The sequence below is a fragment of the Mustela putorius genome, unplaced genomic scaffold (assembly GCF_011764305.1).
Source record: "Mustela putorius furo isolate JIRA1106 unplaced genomic scaffold, ASM1176430v1.1 tig00003845_pilon_pilon_pilon, whole genome shotgun sequence".
Taxonomy (NCBI): Eukaryota; Metazoa; Chordata; class Mammalia; order Carnivora; family Mustelidae; genus Mustela; species Mustela putorius.
In genome coordinates this window covers 7,202,130-7,217,758 of record NW_025421998.1, presented here as the reverse complement: position 1 = coordinate 7,217,758, position 15,629 = coordinate 7,202,130, and the positions used below count along the sequence as shown (strand labels likewise).

The 15,629-nt window shown below is 35.3% G+C and overlaps 1 protein-coding gene and 1 non-coding gene across 2 annotated transcripts; both read left to right on the top strand.

Annotated features, from left to right (window-relative positions):
* Positions 1 to 12,301: 12,301 nt before the first annotated feature.
* LOC123387115 lies at positions 12,302 to 12,435 on the top strand. The gene has a single exon (XR_006601472.1). It is a non-coding gene; the product is annotated as a small nucleolar RNA SNORA70 (small nucleolar RNA).
* On the top strand, positions 12,388 to 12,872 carry LOC106006375 (60S ribosomal protein L10-like). Its single transcript, XM_013059121.2, has one exon. The coding sequence runs from the start codon at positions 12,496 to 12,498 to the stop codon at positions 12,796 to 12,798; it is 303 nt and encodes a 100-aa protein (XP_012914575.1). The 5' UTR covers positions 12,388 to 12,495; the 3' UTR covers positions 12,799 to 12,872.
* The last annotated feature ends 2,757 nt before the right edge of the window (positions 12,873 to 15,629 follow it).

The following is a 15,629-nucleotide window of genomic DNA, read 5'->3' as shown; positions in this document are numbered from 1 at the left end:
CATTACATTTAGTTTCAAAAAGATTAGTAGTTTTACTAATTTATTCTAAAATGATTTAGTTTTCTTTGAATAACAGCCCAAAATAATAAAATATATTACATCATTAAGGCAATTCAAAATTATGCTGTTTTTAGTTGAATATACAATGTTCAGCCTAGTGGATGTCATTATTTTAGTTATTTTCCATCAGGTAGATGTTCCAGTTCATCAAACAAACAAACAAAAATATCTTTATTACCAAGACATAGGTGCAGAATAATTTCCCTATAGGGATTACATAACTAAATCTATGGGACTAATAAGGAAGCTTCCCTGTGAAAGTTGCCTCAAATCAGAAGCTTCTCTACACTCAGTTGTTGTTATGACAATTACCTGTTTTAGCATAACAAAACCTACTTGAAGATTCTAATTTGGTTCTTTTAAATCTCTGATTATTTCAAGTGCCCTTCTTCCCAATATAAATTTAGTGGATCTGATTACAAAGCTTCAATTAATAATGTTGCACCTTTCTAAAACACAATACATATGTAGGTTGCAAACATACCTACATCTATTCTACAATTTGTTTCATCCCTCTGGTTCTCATATCCTAAGCCTATGTACTCCAATTACCATTATTAAATTAAATATTATATTATCTATTAAGTAATAACAATAGCAAAAATAAATGGGAGTATATATTAATTGCATAGGTGAGTGTATATTTTTGTTATATTAAGTATATAATAATCATGTGCATAAATACATGTGTGTATATATATATATTATCTCCTTGTAGAAAAGTTATGTGGAGGAAAACTTATGACCTAGATTCTAGTACTAAAAACTGACACCTGTTTGCATGTATTAGTATCTGGGATTTAGTTTCTTAGTATTTGAGATGAGCATAGTTGCATCTGCCTAATTTTTTTTTCTGTGCTTATGAGGTTATTATTGAAAATGTGTTTAAAAAGTATAAATTATTATTCAAATTCCTCTGATTTGAGGAACCTTTCATGTGGAATAATATTGGAATATTATTAGTTGAATACCATAGATGACACTGATGAGACTGAAGGGCATGCTGCAAATTACACAAGTAGCTCATAATTTAGTAAATTTTTCTCTCCCCTTTCTCAGCAGATATGCATAAGAATCATGGTAGTATGATCTATGTTTGCAAACCATACGTTACAAACATTTTGAATAGATAAGAGCAACCATTTTTATTTTTTTTATTTATTTTTTTTTAAATTTTTTATTTTTGATAAACATATATTTTTATCCCCAGGGGTACAGGTCTGTGAATCACCAGGTTTACACACTTCACAGCACTCACCAAATCACATACCCTCCCCAATGTCCATAATGCCACCCCCTTCTCCCAAACCCCCTCCCCCCGGCAACCCTCAGTTTGTTTTGTGAGATTAAGAGTCACTTATGGTTTGTCTCCCTCCCAATCCCATCTTGTTTCATTTATTCTTCTTCTACCCACTTAAGCCTCCATGTTGTATCACCACTTCCTCATATCAGGGAGATCATATGATAGTTGTCTTTCTCTGCTTGACTTATTTCGCTAAGCATGATACGCTCTAGTTCCATCCACGTTGTTGCAAATGGCAAGATTTCATTTCTTTTGATGGCTGCATAGTATTCCATTGTGTATATATACCACATCTTCTTGATCCATTCATCTGTTGATGGACATCTAGGTTCTTTCCATAGTTTGGCTATTGTGGACATTGCTGCTATAAACATTCGGGTGCATGTGCCCCTTTGGATCACTACATTTGTATCTTTAGGGTAAATACCCAACAGTGCAATTGCTGGGTCATAGGGCAGTTCTATTTTCAACATTTTGAGGAACCTCCATGCTGTTTTCCAGAGAGGTTGCACCAGCTTGCATTCCCACCAACAGTGTAGGAGGGTTCCCCTTTCTCCGCATCCTCGCCAGCATCTGTCATTTCCTGACTTGTTGATTTTAGCCATTCTGACTGGTGTGAGGTGATATCTCATTGTGGTTTTGATTTGTATTTCCCTGATGCCGAGTGATATGGAGCACTTTTTCATGTGTCTGTTGGCCATCTGGATGTCTTCTTTGCAGAAATGTCTGTTCATGTCCTCTGCCCATTTCTTGATTGGATTATTTGTTCTTTGGGTGTTGAGTTTGCTAAGTTCTTTATAGATTCTGGACACTAGTCCTTTATCTGATATGTCGTTTGCAAATATCTTCTCCCATTCTGTCAGTTGTCTTTTGATTTTGTGAACTGTTTCCTTTGCTGTGCAAAAGCTTTTGATCTTGATGAAATCCCAGTAGTTCATTTTTTCCCTTGCTTCCCTTGCCTTTTGCGTTGTTCCTAGGAAGATATTGCTGCGGCAGAGGTCGAAGAGGTTGCTGCCCGTGTTCTCCTCAAGGATTTTGATGGATTCCTTTCGTACATTGAGGTCCTTCATCCATTTTGAGTCTATTTTTGTGTGTGGTGTAAGGGAATGGTCCAATTTCATTTTTCTGCATGTGGCTGTCCAATTTTCCCAGCACCATTTATTGAAAAGGCTGTCTTTTTTCCATTGGACATTCTTTCCTGCTTTGTCAAAGATTAGTTGACCATAGATTTGAGGGTCTATTTCTGGGCTCTCTATTCTGTTCCATTGATCTATGTGTCTGTTTTTGTGCCAGTACCATGCTGTCTTGATGATGACAGCTTTGTAATAGAGCCTGAAGTCCGGAATTGTGATGCCACCAGCTTTGGCTTTCTTTTTCAATATCCCTTTGGCTATTCGAGGTCTTTTCTGGTTCCATATAAATTTTAGCATTATTTGTTCCATTTCTTTGAAAAAGATGGATGGTACTTTGATAGGAATTGCATTAAATGTGTAGATTGCTTTAGGTAGCATAGACATTTTCACAATATTTATTCTTCCAATCCAGGAGCATGGAACATTTTTCCATTTCTTTGTGTCTTCCTCAATTTCTTTCATGAGTACTTTATAGTTTTCTGAGTATAGATTCTGTGTCTGCCAAGAGCAACCATTTTTAAAACGGTAATGTAGAGGGGCGCCTGGGTGGCTCAGTGGGTTAAGCCGCTGCCTTCGGCTCAGGTCATGATCTCGGGGTCCTGGGATCGAGTCCCGCGTCGGGCTCTCTGCTCAGCGGGGAGCCTGCTTCCCTCTCTCTCTCTGCCTGCCTGCCTCTCCATCTACTTGTGATTTCTCTCTGTCAAATAAATAAATAAAATAAAATCTTTAAAAAAAAAAAAAAAAAAAAAAAAAAAAAAAAAAAAAAATAAAACGGTAATGTAGAAAACATATTTCAAACTATACTTTAAATATAATACCAAGATGGTCATTTAAAATTTGTTTACTGATCTGAAGTATAAAATGACATTTATATCAGGAGCTCAGTGAGAATTTTTAAATAATAAAATAATAAATCTGGTAATAACCAGATTTCATAATACAGTCATACACAGATGGAGAAAGAGACAGAGATAGATGTATATTATCACTCTTGGGATTTGTAAGACACCAACAGAGTTAAGAAATCTTTAAAATGCTTCATGTGGAGTCTAACCCTTAATTAGCCAGTAATGTTACTGCAGCTTATCTAAAATTAATCAGCAAAAGTCCCCATGGATGCTTGCTGATTCCTTTATAAATTCCATCCAGTAATATGATTCTCTGGATAAAAAGAAAAGAAAAAAAAATGAACCTGTAAACTCCTTGAAAATGTGGCAATTCTGGATAATTTGAGCACTGATTTATTTACTGATATATATTCAGGAGGAAAATATTTTTCTGACTGATCTAACAAAAATTGCATTTTGTTTTAGTTTTTCCATTGTTCACCACCTCACTCCTATGGTTCATTGTTGATGTGAAATTGAACTAGAGGTTTCCCTATTCTTCTTCAAGTTTCTTTATCTATGCTACCATATAAGTATAGATTTAAGTAAACTAAATCAAAAGAGGAAAAATCAATATTCTTTCATGCCACAAGCTTTTCTTTTTGGTAACTGGAAGTCATTAATCACTGGAAAAGCAGTAAGGGGTACCTATTAACACATACATTTTGAAGCCAGAAAAGATGAAGAGTAAACCTTAACTTTCACATTTACTATCTATGCTAAATCACAAAAGCTTGTAATCTCTTGTGAGCCATCATTCTCTCATGCCCTCTGGGATGAGCCTTACTTCTACTAAATACATTAAGGACTAAGTATATAAAACAATAACATAATGTCTAGTTATGTATAGTAAGGACTTGGTAAGTGGCAACTGGTACTACAACAATGTACTAGTACAACAACAATGCTGAAAACAAAATCATTTACACATTACACTATTAATTGTCAGTTGAGTTCATAAAAATAAATTAAATTGTTAACAAATAATTTTGGTCTCATCCAAGCGGCTTTTTATATGAACGACCAGAAGAAAACTGACATATATATTAGCTGGTTAGAGGATAATAAGAGAAAATCTTAAATTGTTTAACATAAAGTAAGATAAAATTTAGACAATATTTTATTATTAGAACTGAATATTTAAGAAAACAATGCATAATACAAAATTTATGTATAATATTCTATTTGGAAAGAAAAAGGATGTTGCCTTAAGCAAAACATATGTCCTTAAATTTAAGCAAATGGGTGTGTGTGTGTGTGTGTGTGTGTGTGGATGTGTATTCTCAAGGGTATTAAAAGTAAAATATATGTCATACCTGGAAAGAATCTGAATAAAGGGAATGTCAACAAAGCAAAAAATCATATGCAGCTTATGAAATATCAAATAAAGTAGTGCAAGGAGTCAAATCATACTCTCCCATTTTGATATCAGACAAAATATATTTTAATATATTTAAGAAATAGAAAGTATATTTCTTTGTGTCTTCCTCAATTTTTTCATGAGTACTTTATACTTTTGTGAGTATAGATTCTGTGCCTCTTTGGTTAGGTTTATTCCTAGGTATCTTATGGTTTTGGGTGCAATTATAAATGGGATTAACTCCTTAATTTCTCTTTCTTTGTCTCGTTGTTGGTGTAGAGAAATGCAACTGATTTCTGTGCATTGATTTTATATCCTGACACTTTACTGAATTCCTGTACAAGTTCTAGCAGTTTTGGAGTGGAGTCTTTTGGGTTTTCCACATATAGTATCATATCATCTGCGAAGAGTGATCATTTGACTTCTTCTTTGCTGATTTGGATGCCTTTAATTTCCTTTTGTTGTCTGATTGCTGAGGCTAGGACTTCTAGTACTATGTTGAATAGCAGTGATGATAATGGATATCCCTGCCGTGTTCTTAACCTTAGCGGAAAAACTTTTAGTTTTTCTCCATTGAGAATGATATTTGCAGTGGGTTTTTCGTAGATGACTTTGATGATATTGAGGTATGTGCCCTCTATCCCTACACTTTGAAGAGTTTTGATCAGGAAGGGATGCTATACTTTGTCAAATGCTTTTTCAGCATCTATTGAGAGTATCTTATGGTTCTTGTTCTTTCTTTTTTTTTTTGGTGTGTTGTATCACATTGACTGATTTGCGGATGTTGAACCAACCTTGCAGCCCTGGAATAAATCCCACTTGGTTGTGGTGAATAATCCTTTTGATGTACTGTTGAATCCTATTGGCTAGTATTTTGGTGAGAATTTTCGTATCTGTGTTCATCAAGGATATTGGTCTATAGCTCTCGTTTTTGATGGGATCCTTGTCTGGTTTTGGGATCAAGGTGATGCTGGCCTCATAAAATGAGTTTGGAAGTTTTCCTTCCATTTCTATTTTTTGGAACAGTTTCAGGAGAATAGGAATTAGTTCTTCTTTAAATTTTTGGTAGAAATCCCCCGGGAAGCCATCTGGCCCTGGGCTTTTGTTTGTTTGGAGATTTTTAATGACTGTTTCAATCTCCTTAGTGGTTATGGGGCTGTTCAGGCTTTCTATTTCTTCCTGGTTCAGTTGAGGTAGTTTATATGTTTCTAGGAATTCATCCATTTCTTCCAGATTGTCAAATTTGTTGGCGTAGAGTTGCTCATAGTATGTTCTTATAATAGTTTGTATTTCTTTGGTGTTAGTTGTGATCTCTCCTCTTTCATTCTTGATTTTATTTATTTGGGTCCATTCTCTTTTCTTTTGTTAAGTCTGGCCAGGGGTTTATCAATTTGATTAATTCTTTCAAAGAACCAGCTCCTAGTTTTGTTGATTTGCTCTATTGTTTTTTTGGTTTCTATTTCATTGATTTCTGCTCTGATCTTTATGATTTCTCTTCTCCTGCTGGGCTTAGGGTTTCTTTCTTGTTCTTTCTCCAGCTCCTTTAGGTGTAGGTTTAGGTTGTGTACCTGAGACCTTTCTTGTTTCTTGAGAAAGGCTTGTACCGCTATATATTTTCCTCTCAGGACTGCCTTTGTTGTGTCCCACAGATTTTGAACCGTTGTATTTTCATTATCATTTGTTTCCATGATTTTTTTCAATTCTTCCTTAATTTCCCGGTTGACCCATTCATTCTTTAGAAGGATGCTGTTTAGTCTCCATGTATTTGGGTTCTTTCCAAACTTCCTCTTGTGGTTGAGTTTAGCTTCAGAGCATTGTGGTCTGAAAATATGCAGGGAATGATTCCAATATTTTGATACCAGTTGAGTCCTGATTTAGGACCGAGGATGTGATCTATTCTGGAGAATGTTCCATGTGCACTAGAGAAGAATGTGTATTCTGTTGCTTTGGGATGAAATGTTCTGAATATATCTGTGATGTCCATCTGGTCCAGTGTGTCGTTTAAGGCCTTTATTTCCTTGCTGATCTTTTGCTTGATTGATCTGTCCATTTCAGTGAGGAGAGTGTTAAAGTCCGCTACTATTATTGTATTATTGTTGATGTGTTTCTTTGATTTTGTTATTAATTGGTTCATATAGTTGGCTGCTCCCACATTGGGGGCATAGATATTTAAAATTGTTAGGTCTTCTTGTTGGACACACCCTTTGAGTATGATATAGTGTCCTTCCTCATCTCTTATTATAGTCTTTGGCTTAAAATCTAATTGATCTGATATAAGGATTGCCACTCCTGCTTTCTTCTGATGTCCATTAGCATGGTAAATTCTTTTCCACCCCCTCACTTTAAATCTGGAGGTGTCTTCGGGCTTAAAATGTGTTTCTTGGAGGCAACATATAGATGGGTTTTGTTTTTTTATCCATTCTGATACCCTGTGTCTTTTGATTGGGGCATTTAGCCCATTAACATTCAGAGTAACTATTGAGAGATATGAATTCAGTGCCATTGTATTGCCTGTAAGGTGACTGTTACTGTCTATGGTCTCTTTTCCTTACTGATCTACCACTTAAAGGCTCTCTCTTTGCTTAGAGGACCCGTTTCAATATTTCCTGTAGAGCTGGTTTGGTGTTTGCAAATTCTTTCAGTTTTTGTTTGTCCTGGAAGCTTTTAATCTCTCCTTCTATTTTCAATGATAGCCTAGCTGGATATAGTATTCTTCGCTGCATGTTTTTATCATTTAGTGCTCTGAAATATCATGCCAGCTCTTTCTGGCCTGCCAGGTCTCTGTGGATAAGTCAGCTGCCAATCTAATATTTTTACCATTGTATGTTACAGACTTCTTTTCCCAGGCTGCTTTCAGGATTTTCTCTTTGTCACTGAGACTTGTAAGAATAGGGTGTGGGCCTATTCTTATTGACTTTGAGGGGCATTCTCTGAACCTCCTGAATTTTGATGAAAGAAATTGAGGAAGACACAAAGAAATGGAAAAATGTTCCATGATGCTGGATTGGAAGAATAAATATTGTAAAAATGTCTATCTACCTAAAGCAATCTACACATTTAATGCAATTCCTATCAAAGTACCATCCATCTTTTTCAAAGAAATGGAACAAATAATGCTAAAATTTATATGGAACCAGAAAAGATCTTGAATAGCCAAAGGGATATTGAAAAAGAAAGCCAAAGCTCGTGGTATCACGAACCCAGACTTCAAGCTCTATTACGTAGCTGTCATCATCAAGACAGCATGGTACTGGCACAAAAACAGACACATAGATCAATGGAACAGAATAAAGAGCCCAGAAATAGACCCTCAACTCTATGGTCAACTAATCTTTGACAAAGCAGGAAAGAATGTCCAATGGAAAAAAGACAGCCTCTTCAATAAATAGTGTTGGGAAAATTGGACACTCATATGCAGAAAAATGAAATTGGACCATTCCCTTACACCACACACAAAAATAGACTCAAAATGGATGAAGAACCTCAAATGTGAGAAAGGAATCCATCAAAATCCTTGAGGAGAACACAAGCAGCAACCTCTTCGACCTCAGCCGCAGCAACATCTTCCTAGGAACATTGCCGAAGGCAAGGGAAGCAAGGGCAAAAATGAACTATTGGGATTTCATCAAGATCAAAAGCTTTTGCACAGCAAAGGAAACAGTTAACAAAATCAAAAGACAACTGACAGAATGGGAGAAGATATTTGCAAACGACATATCAGATAAAGGACTAGTGTCCAGAATGTATAAAGAACTTAGAAAACTCAACACCCAAAGAACAAATAATCCAATCAAGAAATGGGCAGAGGACATGAACAGACATTTCTGCAAAGAAGACATCCAGATGGCCAACAGACACATGAAAAATTGCTCCATATCACTCGGCATCAGGGAAATACAAATCAAAACCACAATGAGATATCACCTCACACCAGTCAGAATGGCTAAAATCAACAAGTCAGGAAATGTCAGATGCTGGCGAGGATGCGGAGAAAGGGGAACCCTCCTACACTGTTGGTGGGAATGCAAGCTGGTGCAACCTCTCTGGAAAACAGCATGGAGGTTCCTCAAAATGTTGAAAATAGAACTGCCCTATGACCCAGCAATTGCACTATTGGGTATTTACCCTAAAGATACAAATGTAGAGATCCAAAGGGGCACATGCACCCGAATGTTTATAGCAGCAATGTCCACAATAGCCAAACTATGGAAAGAACCTAGATGTCCATCAACAGATGAATGGATCAAGAAGATGTGGTATATATACACAATGGAATACTATGCAGCCATCAAAAGAAATGAAATCTTGCCATTTGCAACAACGTGGATGGAACTAGAGCGTATCATGCTTAGCGAAATAAGTCAAGCAGAGAAAGACAACTATCATATGATCTCCCTGATATGAGGAAGTGGTGATGCAACATGGGGGCTTAAGTGGGTAGGAGAAAAATCAATGAAACAAGATGGGATTGGGAAGGAGACAAACCATAAGTGACTCTTAATCTCACAAAACAGAGGGTTGCTGGGGGGAGGGGGTTTGGGAGAGGGTGTTGGGGCTATGGACATTGGGGAGGGTATGTGCTTTGGTGAGTGCTGTGACGTTTGTAAACCTGGTGATTCACAGACCTGTACCTCTGGGGATAAAAATATATGTTTATAAAAAATTAAAAATTAAAAATTAAAAAAAATTTAAAAACTGACTAAATAAAACACAAACTGAACACACACACACACACACAAAGAAATAGAAAATACACTTGGCAGAAGCTAAGGGACTATAACAAGTACCCTAACAGTAGTCATTTCTAGAGTGACAGAATAAGGAACTTAAAAATCCATTCAAACCTAAGAGCAATGAAAGTACTAGCAAACACTGTCAAAATCAAAATTTTAGAACTCTCAAAAGTAGCCAAAGCTTATATCCGTCTGAGAAGAGCATATTCAAGAAAATATGGCATTCTTGGTAAGAAAAGTGAATTTTTTGATGTTGTTAATTTGCCTTATTTCCTCCCATCTTTCCCATCTGTGTGGTAGCTTTGAGGACCAATCATGGTAGTAGAAAACCAACACTTTTGCAACCACTGGAGGGTTGGAATGGATTTGGAGACACTGAAAAGCCCATTCCAGATAATTTTCACCATTTCACCTGACAGCAGAAACTCCTTTCTCAGGGATTGCTTTATTCAACGTGACCCAGAGCTCCTTCAAAGTGAATGACCTTTACCTTGGGGTGTTTGTTCAAAAACTTAGTTGCAATTGTCCAACATGACATCTGTCTCAGGAGATGATAGAAGTTGTTGTAAACAAAATGCTGATTTAAAAAGTAAATAAATAAAGTTAAACTAAGGTTTTTGTTTGTTTTGTATTTTTTTGTTTTAAGGTTTTATTTATTTATTTGACAGAGAAACATAGTGAACAGTGAGGGAGGGAACACAAGGAGAGGGATTGGGAGAGGGAGATTCGGGTTTCCCACTGAGCAAGGAGCCCAATGTGGGGCTCGATCCCAACCAGAACTAGAGGCAGCCACCCAGGAGACCCTAAGATAAGGACTTTGATTCATAGAGCATAGGAAGTTTTGTAAAGCTCTGAAATATTGCTAATACTGTAGAACTCTAACACATAAGGGATATGTGTGTGAGCAGGAAAGAGACATGGTTCTAAGCACTCATGTTTGACTGACCTTGGGGCTCAGTGCAAAGTAAGTGTAAAGGCTCAGGTAGAATTAGAGTGCCTGCAGAAGCATTAAAGATGTGCCCCAAACATTCACAGCTCCTTGGCACAGACTGAGAGACTTACTGGTCTCAGACATGTAGGAAAACTATCCAGTCATTAGCTGACCAACATGCCAAGAAAGAAGAGAATGTAGTGGAAATACATTTTTTAAAAAGTACAAAATTTACAGAATTATATCAGGAAATTCATTATAAAACAACAATAAAAACTACAACACAAAACTCCAAAGCAGCAGCATCAAGAGAAAGAACAGCACCAACAATGAACATTGTGGGGGAGGGGGGGGTGCGGTTCCAGAACTGCCATATTGCAGTGTTTTAATATTCAGTTTTCAATATGAACAACAAAATTATGAGAACATGTGAAGAAACAGAGAAATTATGACTCAAAAAAGGGGGAAATGCAGTTAATAAAAGCAGTTGCTGGGGCACCTAGGTGGCTCAGTTGGGTAAGTGACTCCCTTAGGCTCTGGTCATGATCCTGGTGTCCCGGAATCAAACACATCATCAGATTTTCTGCTCAGCAGGAAATCTCACTCAGAGAAGCAGTCTGCTTCTCCCTCTGACCCTCTTCCCTCTCATACTCTCTCTCTCACTCTCTCTCAAGTAAATAAATTATATCTTAAAACAAAACAAAGCAAAACAAAACAAAAAGTTCCTGAGGAACCCCGGAGATTAGAATTGCTAAACAAAGACTTTTAATTATATATTAATCATATATTACAAGAAATAACCTCATAACTAAAGGAAACAATATCTAAAGAACTAAAGTTTGAAAAGGAAATATCTCTAAAGTATGAATAATGATACAAAAATTATAAAAATAATCAAAGTAATTTCTTGAATTGAAAAGTATAATATCTAAATGAGAACAAACAAACAAACAAAAACACTATAAGAGATCAATAAGAGATTTGAGATGAGAAAAGAAAGAATCAGTAAACTTGAAGATTGGTGAGTTGAGATTATGTAGTCTGAAAACAAGAAAAAAAAAGAAGTGAAGAAATATTAATAGGGCTTCAAAGACACATAAGAAAGTATAAGGCATAATAGCTTACTTAAAATAGGTATTCCAAAGAGGATGAAGAAAGAGGGCACAAATAATATTTAAATAAATAATGTTTACAAATTAATGAAAAACAACAAGCTACCTATCCCTGGAACTCAACATACACCAAAAAGGGGAATTTCAGAGATCCATGCCTAAAAACATAATAATAAAACTATTTAGAGCCAAAGACGAAGAACGTTTAAACAAAAAGAATGAATCACCTAATTATTTACAAGGGACTCAATAAGAATAGTAGCTGAGTTATGTAATCAGTAATTTTATGGAAGACAAAAGTTAGTGGGAAGATATTTTCAAACAGTTGAAATAAAGACTGTAAAAAATTGTAAATTCAGTAAATCCTTCAAAAATGAAAGCTAATTAAGATGTTAGCCAAAAAAAATCAATTTCTAGTAGACATACCAAAGGAGTTCTTCAATTTTAAATGAAAATATACTGAATCTATGCCGTACAAAAACTTAAATCCACGCAGAAGAAATAAAAATTACTGTACTTATTTTTAAAAAACAGTGTGTGTGTTTATTTGTGATTCTTTCCTTCTGTCTAAATTTAAAAACTGCATCATGTAATAATGTCTCTGTATTTGTAAGCTTATGACATATAAATAAGTGACATATATGAGAATATTGTCACAAAGAAAAAGGGGAAATGGAGAAAGATTCTTATATACTTTTGAAGTTAAGTTGATATTAATCTGAATTATATTGCTTTAATTTAAGATGTTAATTAGGGCAACACTAAAAATTTATGTTAAAAATCTGCAGCCAATTAAGCCGACTGTGCTCTTTGTCTGTGGGGGCTCAGTGTGCCATGGCTGCAAACAGTAGCCTCCTCGGTAGTGTATGCAGCCTGTTGATTGTATGGGTTGCCCTAAGGGACCTTGGAGACAGCCCTTTTGGTGGATGCTGGGGTCTGACCTCATGGCTATCTCCAATTTAGGCTGCAGACAGGTATGCGGGGTGCCTTTGGAAAGCCCCAGGGCACAGTAGCCAGGGTCCACATTGGCCAAGTCATCATGTCCATCCGTACCAAGCTGCAGAACAAGGAGCATGTGATTGAGGCCCTACGCAGGGCCAAGTTCAAGTTCCCTGGCCGCCAGAAGATCCACATCTCCAAGAAGTGGGGCTTTACTAAGTTCAATGCGGATGAATTTGAAGACATGGTGGCTGAAAAGCGGCTTATCCCAGATGGCTGTGGGGTCAAATACATCCCTAACCGTGGTCCCTTGGACAAATGGAGGGCTCTGCACTCATGAGAACCTTAGCACTACCCCTTCCCGTCATATTCATGCCCACCAATAAATCCAACTTCCTGTCAAAAAAAAAAAAATTATGTTAAAAAAATAGAAACAATAGAAAAAGAAACAAAAAGAGAATTAAGATGCCCAGTAGAAAATATCTATTTAACACAAAAGCAGGAGTAGCAGAAGGGCAGAAGTGTAATAAAATACAGGGCACAACAAAAATGAATTATAGGTGGCAAACATAAGTCCCCTCTTGTCAGTAATTACATTAAATGAAAATGACTTCAACCACAGTGAGATACCACTTTATATCTACTAGTAAGGCTATAACTGAAAAAAGAAAGAAAATAACAAGTGTTGGTAAGGATGTGGAGAAATTAGAATCCCTATTCATTACTGATGGTAATATAAAGTATGATAGCCCTTGTGGAAAATAATTTACATGTTCCTCAAAAATTTATATAGAATTTCCACATGATCAATCAATGGCTTTCCCAACTATATTCAAGAGAATTAAAATTAGGTATTCTAATATAAACCCACGCATGAGTATTAACTATTAGCAATAGTTTAAAGTAGAAATAACCAAAAGTCCATCACCTGATGAATGAGTAAATAAAATGTGGCACATCTGTACAATGGATGTACAATGTGTTCAGCCAAAAAAAATAGAATGATACATCATGTGGGCTGGCATTTATCACCTAACAAAGATGAACATTGAAAATATTTGCTAAGTGGAAAAAAAAAATAGTCACCTATTGTAAGACTCCATTTACATGAAACACTCAAAAAGTCAAATAAAGATAGACAGCAAATTTGTGGTTGGCGGGGCCTATGGGAGGAATGAATGGGGAATAACTACTTAATGGGCACGAATTTTTCTTCTTTGGTGATGACAATGTTCTGAAACTAAATAGCTACGAATCTTGTAAATACCCATGGCATATATACTTAAAAAAAATTAAAATGGTAAATTTTATGTTATATGTATTTTATAACAATAAAAATCATGTATATGGATTAAACACTCCAACCAAAAGACAGAGGGTAACAGGGTGGATTAAGGCATACCTCAAAAATTAAAAATAAAAAAGATATCAAATAAAAAACCTAACTTTCTACCACAAGAAACTAGAAAAAGAGGATCAAATTAATTCAAAATCGACTAAAGGAAAAGAAGAAATATGACAGAAACAGAAATAAATGACATAAACCATAGACAAACGAGAGAAAATCAGTGAAGCCTAAAGTCTATTCTTTGAAATAATTAACAAAATTCACATATTTTAGCTAGACTGTTCGACATTATGAAAATCAAGAATGAAAAAGGAGTCATTGTTATTAATATTACAGAAATTTAAAAACATATAGGAGAATGCTATGTGTAATTGTATACCAACAAATTAAACAATGTAGATCAAATGTATAAATTCTTATATAGGCAAAAACTACCAAAACTGATTCAGGAAGAAATAAAGAATCAGAATAGACCTACAACAAGTAAAGATTATATTAAATTGAAAACTCCCCAAAAGAAAACTCTAATTCACTGGTGGATTCACTGGTGAATGTTATCAAATGTTTCAAGAAAAAATTAACATTACTTTTTCACAAGATATTTCCCAAAAATATAAGTTTAGGGAACACTTTCCATTTCACTTTATTAATTCAGTGTGACCCTTTTACAAAACCTCTAACAATATAGCAAACTCACACAAAGAAAAATAGATTATCTGTGTAGGTCCATGTCTATTGAATAAATTGAACCACTAATAACTTCCAAAACAGAAAGTGCACAGGCCAGATAGTTTCACTGGTGAATTCTACCAAACAAATAGTTATAACAATTCTCTACAATTTCTCTCAGAAAACAGAAACAAAGGGAACACTTCCTAACTCATTCTATGATACCAGTATTATTCTAATAACAAAAAGCAGCAAAGGTATTTCAAAAAGAAAAAAAAAACACTCAGGTCAATATGTTGCATGAATATAGATGCAAAATACTCAACAAAATATGAGCAGATGGAATCCAACAATTTATAAAAAAAAAGAATTATACAAAATGATCAAGTTGGATTTATTTTAGGTATTTGTAAGTGATTCAACAATTCACAAATTGATTAAGCATTCCACCTACCAATAGGCTAAAAAAGAAAAAAAAATCATATTATCATAAATAAATGCAGAAAAAGCATTTGGCAAAATGGTAACTCCAACTCACACTATAATCTCTTGGTAAATTAGGAATCAAGGGGGAATTTCCTCAACTTGGAAAATAATATTTACAAAGACTCCTACAGCTAACATAGTAAATGGCAAGAAACTGAACAATTTTCCCCTGAGGTGGAAAAAGGGTAAGAATGCCCCATCTCATGTGTCTATTAAATATCACACTAGAAGTCATAGCTAGTGCATTAAGACAAGAAAAAAAAAGACAGTTACACATATTAAAGAGGAAAAACTAAATCATCTTTCTTTGCAGATGCATGAATGTGCAGAAAATCCCAAAGAGTCAACCAAAAACTCATGAAATGAACAAGCTTGAATGACACAAGATTAGTGCACACACACACACATGCGCACACATGCACACACACACACCAAATTGCTTTCATATGTGCTAACAATGAACAACTGAAATTTCAAGTTAAAATACAGCATGATTCGCACTATCAACAAATTAGAAATTACATGCTTGGGTGTAAACGTAAAATGCTTTTTATAGCATCTAGATGCAGAAAATTACAAATTTCTGATGATGATATCAAGAGATCTAAGTAAATGGCAAGGTGGTACATGGTTATAGATTCAAAGATTCAGTATTATTAAGATGTCAT